This window comes from Spodoptera frugiperda, chromosome 28 (assembly GCF_023101765.2).
Source record: "Spodoptera frugiperda isolate SF20-4 chromosome 28, AGI-APGP_CSIRO_Sfru_2.0, whole genome shotgun sequence".
NCBI classification, from domain to species: domain Eukaryota; kingdom Metazoa; phylum Arthropoda; class Insecta; order Lepidoptera; family Noctuidae; genus Spodoptera; species Spodoptera frugiperda.
Genome location: NC_064239.1, coordinates 8661644 through 8667611, shown reverse-complemented (window position 1 = coordinate 8667611; position 5968 = coordinate 8661644). Strand labels below are relative to the sequence as shown.

Here is a 5968-nt window from a genome sequence, read left to right as displayed (position 1 = left end):
CTCCCAATCTTCCCAATTCCCGATTCCCCAACAATCCTTAAATTCCGAACCCCCAAAAGGCAACGCACTTGTCTAGTGTTTTAAGTGTTCATGGGCGCCGGCGATTGCTTACCATCAGGTGATCCGTTTACCGGCTTATTTCATAAAAAAAACAATAGTTTAAATCTCTAAACCGAAATTAAAAGGAAAGCAAGATACATTTTGTTTAACATATGTATGAAAGTTTGTTTGTTTGAACGCGCTAATCTCCGGTACTACTCATAGTCCGAATAGTATAACTATTTTATTGTTAGATAGTCCATTTATTAAGGAAGATTATAGGTTAAAATATCACGTTACGATCAATAGGAGTCGAGCAAACCGCGCGGTAACAGCTAGTGTAAAACAATTTGAGGTATCATCAGTTCTCAGAGACATTTTTAAAGCCAAGGTCAATGACGTTTACTTTCTTGAGTTGGGGTCAACACTAACCAGTCTCGCCGGAATGCCATTGTTGTATATGGAGCGACCGCCATCTGCCCTTCACCACTTTTTGAATATGACACAATTATTACAGAACAGCAATCAGAGATGTATTTTTTAACCTTTTTAAATGTTGCCCCATATTAGGATTTTATCCTGTGTCGTCGGTGGGTTTACAAACATACAAGTTCACTTCACACCTAAACCCGAAAAAACTAATTCTGGATCACATAATGAGTTGCTCCGTGCGAGTTTCGAATCAGCTACATGTTGCGCGGCAGTCGGTTGCCCAGTCAATGCGCCAACTGTGCAGTTGTATTTTTAAGTACTTTTTCATTACAATTAATATCTAGACTAAAGTCAAGTCTGAAATGTCCCGCTGCTGACCAAAATAAAGATATCTTTTTACAGAGAAACGAATATTAATCACCACGCTTGCTAAAGGTGAACTGGCGGTTTCTAACTTATAATTCGGATTATAACTTTAGTCGTAATTAATTATTATGTTTATCGGCTTACTAAGCCAGCAAAAGCTAATAAAATATATACTTGTGCGTCAATGTCAATTCTAAACTTTGAGTTCCCAGCTCTCTCTATCTACTTGTGCATAATATCTATTTAAGGACTGTTTTTTAGCAAAAGACTATCCAATAAGAAGTAAGGTCCCTTTTTCTTGCATCATCTTTGCGAAGTCACTTCAATGCCATAATACAATTCAAAATTAAAAAGCTCCTGTGTAGTAAATATCTTTATTAATATATTTGCATATACATTATACATATAAAACAGTTTTATATATATAAAAAAATTAAAGTAACTCTTCTGAGACATACTAAATTAATTATTATGTTATCGGCTTACTCACGTAACTGTTTGACAAGGAACTCGACTAGTTTATACCGCGTTAATACTAGGTACCGCACGTGAGGTCATCGAAATAAGTCGTCGTCCCAACTACAACAGAAACGGTGGCTGGGCATTACCACCTGCCTGAAAGCAAAGTTTACAATCTGCGTCAGCCTACAATGTTGCAGGTCTGGAGTGTGACACAGTGAGCGCGGTATGTAACACCGTTTTTGCGTCGACCCGAGAATCGAACCCAACACCTACGCAGCCGCCGGCGAACGAGTCTAAGGCAGTTGTCCCACCAACGGCGAGTGAACGACTAACTATCGGCTATTTTCTCGCTCAAGAAACGTACAATAGATATACTTTCCGTGTAAACAAAAGAGATGCATATACAAATAGTTGATCGCCGACTGTTCACACTGCCGGCGAGTGCTCGCTTCACTAGTTTGTCGCTGAGCGACAAGAGCTATGAAAGATAACACTCGCTCGGCGACACTCGCCAAGCGATTAAAACTCACGCCGAGCGAGCAACCAGTGGTCATTTCTCTACAGTGCGTATCTATAGCCGTCGCTTATAGCCGAGCTACACAAATATCAGAACTACACACTCGCTCGCCACGTCTCGCTTAACTCGTTTCTAGTTCTAGCTCTACTCGTTACTCGTTCATCGTTGCCGGTGGGACAACTGCCTAACGAGCCAACATCGTCGCGCGCGCCGGAAAGTGTGCGTGATTCCAGGCAGAGGGCGCGATGGGCGCGAAACTCGAGTCGCCAGTAGCAGCGCGACAATCACCGTGTCGTGTGTCGCGGAATGCTGCTCATGAATATGAGCCTCTAGGATGGCTTGAAACTAGTCGAGTTTCTCGTCAAACAGTTACGCGAGTAAGCCGATAACATAGTAATTAATATAGGAAAGGATATCTTGATGATATTGTGTCGATCCTGTAAATACTTAAGCTGAAAAATAATATAAAAATAATATTTTAATAATATAGTATAAGATAAACTAAAATAGATTGGTTATGTAAGTGAGGTTACCGGAGGCCCAAGTCTCCCCTTTCCAATCTTCCCAATCCCCAATTCCCGAACCCTTAATTTCCTAACCCTCAAAAAGCCGACAACGCACTTACAACGCCTCTGGTGTTTCAAGTGTCCATGGGCGGGGGCGATTGCTTACCATCAGGTGATACGTCTGATCGTAAAGGGCCGTGTTTCATAAAAAAAAAAAAACGAGAAAAGTTATCACTTTAGTTCGTAAGCTACGTAGTTCTAATATGAGTAAAAATATACATACCCAGATTTTGATAATTTGAAACCTCCTAACTCAAGGAAATTTCCTCTACATATATTAAGGTTCATCTGTATATTAGAGGTACATCCACGTCCAGCTAGATTGCTATTGATCATTGATGCTGCAAACAACTCATAAGCGCGTTCATGATTACATGAATGTGTGAGGCAGCCTGGTTGATTCCATCCTCCATTGGCGTAGAAATTTATGTCGCCAATAGGTTCTCTGATGCCGCGCGGTAACAGTCCTAAAGTATCCGTATATATCACTTCAACGTAGGAGGCATCACCTCGTCTCAAACGGTCAGAATTTTCATCCCACAGGCGTCTTGTTGGGTCTAAGCCTAAAAAACACCAATGTGCTACTTTTAAAAGATTATTGGTGACTACAATAATAATGTTTTGGATTTCAAAGTAATATAATAAATTAAAATGTATGTTATCAATGACAAATTAAAATTAATCCTTGTCCTTGATGCGTCACCGCACTTACGAAGTGGCAAGAAGGGTATTCGGTAAGAGCACATCAAAATCTATTAAAACGTAAACTCCCGAGAGAGAGAGAGAGAGAGGGGGAGAGAGATAGAAAGAGAGAGATAAAGAGAGAGAGAGAGATAGAGAAATATTTGCCTCATTACTATGACAAAAACAATTATAAGCTGGACCAGGTACACATTTCTTAGAGCGGCCGTACACGGACTGCTCGAGCGGTCGGCGTCGACTGCTTGAAGCCGTTGACGGCTTGAAGTGTTCGCGACTGCTCGAGCAGTCGTGTGTACAGCGAATGAATGGCTATAGTTCATCGTGCCGTCGCGGCTTCAAGCAGTCGGTTATAACTGCTTGAAGCCGTCCGTGTACGGCCGCCCTAAGGTATTTAGCTGTAATTAAACTCACCAGTGATTCTACCAACTACTTTAGATTCATCCTGGAGTAGTCTACCAGCTATACCAGCAACGTGTGCTCCAAGGCCAAACCCAACCAAATGGAAATCTTCTACATTTGCTACATTTCCTACATTCGGGCCTTCGACTCCAGCATGTGTTAACCATCGTATTAAATTGGCCAAGTTTTCTGCTACTCTATGCACACTAGCACTCGCTTCTATGTAACTATTACCGGCTGCCATTTTCCAATAAACAGTAATGACATTGTAATTATTTCGGTTACGATAGTCGAAAATTGCTGTAAAATACAAACATTAATTACACGAATAAAATAGTATATGATTTTAATCTTGTATGGGAGAGCCATGCTTCGGCACGAATGGACCGGCGACCGGAGCGATACCACGGCCTCACAGAAAATTGACGTGAAACAACGCTTACATTGTGATTCGTTGTGTGAGTGAGGTTACCGGAGGCCCAATTACCGCCCGCCATTACTTTTAATATTTTTATTAAAATAATTGTCGCTTGTCTTATTTTCTTTTAAAGTGTTAATTATAACTGCTCCCGTTGGTCAAGTGGTCGCAAGTGCGACTGTCGAACAAGGGGTCTCGGGTTCGATTCCCGGGTCGGGCAAAGTATTATTGGGCTTATTTCGGATTTTCGAAAATATCTCGCTAGTAGCACGGAGTCTGGAATTGTGTCCAGGATGTGGAAATAGGCTCACCCTCTACATGGGAATAGTAGGTGAATAGCAGCATTACGTGCCATAAAATGCACCTCTGCCTATCCCTTCAGAGATAAAAAGGCGTGACGTTATTTTTTTTGTTAATTAAAATTTGTTAACACTTTAATTATAATATAACCTTATAGTTATTATAAGTAACTTTGTATCTTCAATTAAAGAGTACGTAAAATTGATGGTAACATACAAAATGTCACGTAATTAACAAAGATAGGTACAAGTACTCACCAGTCGTAATTAATTCATTAAAACGCCAATCCAACCCGCGAACGTACCCGTGTATTAAGAATATAGTCTTATCTGTTGCATTAAATGTATGTGGTATGTCGCCGTGTCCCTCTAAATATGTTACATAATCATCCCTAGAAAAAGTGTTTACATAATTATAATAACTTACATTAAATTTATTTGAGGTATGCATAAAGCTATAGGTTTTTAAACTGACATGGTCACTAACACTAGTATTAGAACTTGAAACATGTTGTGTTGTAAGCGATGAAGATCCGTAATCCATGATGTTGATATGTTGATCATGTCGCTTGCAACAGTGCCGAAATATCGGAAACTCATAGAAATAGAAAAATATGGTAAATATCCCGTTTCGAGTTCTAATACTAATGTATAAATCTTTTGGTAACGTAAAGGTGCTCCCACACAGCATTTATATAACGTTATACAACATTGTGTAACATTTATAACAGCATGTAACATACTCTACAACCACTGTTATAATTTGTTTAAACACAAATGTTATTGTTACACATTGTTGTATAACGTTATATAACTGCTGTGTGGGAGCACCTTAATACATACAAAATGTAAGTACTTACTTTCTGAAAAGATTATACATTACATCCTCTTGCACTCCATAGCACACTGGAAAATAAATACTTATTATAGGAATAAGCATAAGAAATGTTCTGAAATGGTCTCAATCTGTAAATGAGAATGTCATGCGCGCGTACTACGGTGCTACAGAGGGGGGAACCAACCCCACAGCGTATCGTGAAAGGATGCTGTCGATGTTAAGTATACTATTTATAGATGTTTTTTTTTTTTGTGGGGGAAAATCATCCAATGACTACTCCCGCCTTGGGTGAGGCGGGAGGGAGTGTCAGACTCTTACTGACTAAAAACTACTCCTGCTTTGAGCCGGAGCCACGGTAACCTTTTACGTTGTCCGCGCATTGCAGCTCCGGATTTATAGACATTTGACGAATGCATGCAAGTGTTCCGTGAACATATTTGATAGTTTCCACGCAAGATGCATACATTCGTCTTGAAATCTTCAATTGACGCGCGCATGGAGGGCTCAGAGGGCCTACTCTAATTCAACGAATGAACGAAAAAACTTCGCAGATTGCATACTACAATTCTATTCATTGTGAACTTTCGTGAACAAAAATGAACGATTTAAATGAAGATAAATAAATAATAAGGTTTTGATATGCAATTAAAAATAATTCTATTAGTAATTCAATAGAACCTACGGCCGAAGATTAAACGAAACTTCGCATTCGAGAACCGGAGTAGCCCTATAGTTGACGATATTATTCTTACCTGCTATCGCAGTCAAAATAATGACCAATTTCAGCATGTTGCTTGAAAAACAATATTTTTGTGTTGAAAATGTAAAAGCGAACAGCTTTTATTTGCTTTAAAATATTATCAGATTATCAGATATTTAATTCCATTATTGTTGACTAGCTGTACTCGTACACGCGACTTCAGTCAAGTG

General features: G+C 39.5%; 1 protein-coding gene across 1 annotated transcript; it reads right to left on the bottom strand.

Annotated features, from left to right (window-relative positions):
- Nucleotides 1–1197: 1197 nt before the first annotated feature.
- Nucleotides 1198–5899, bottom strand: LOC118265318 (endothelial lipase-like). Its single transcript, XM_035578134.2, has 6 exons — nt 5791–5899; nt 5061–5106; nt 4459–4592; nt 3496–3783; nt 2606–2945; nt 1198–2268 (listed from the first exon to the last, which is right to left on the bottom strand). The coding sequence occupies exons 1-6, from the start codon at nt 5825–5827 to the stop codon at nt 2214–2216; spliced, it is 900 nt and encodes a 299-aa protein (XP_035434027.2). The 5' UTR covers nt 5828–5899; the 3' UTR covers nt 1198–2213.
- Nucleotides 5900–5968: the final 69 nt, after the last annotated feature.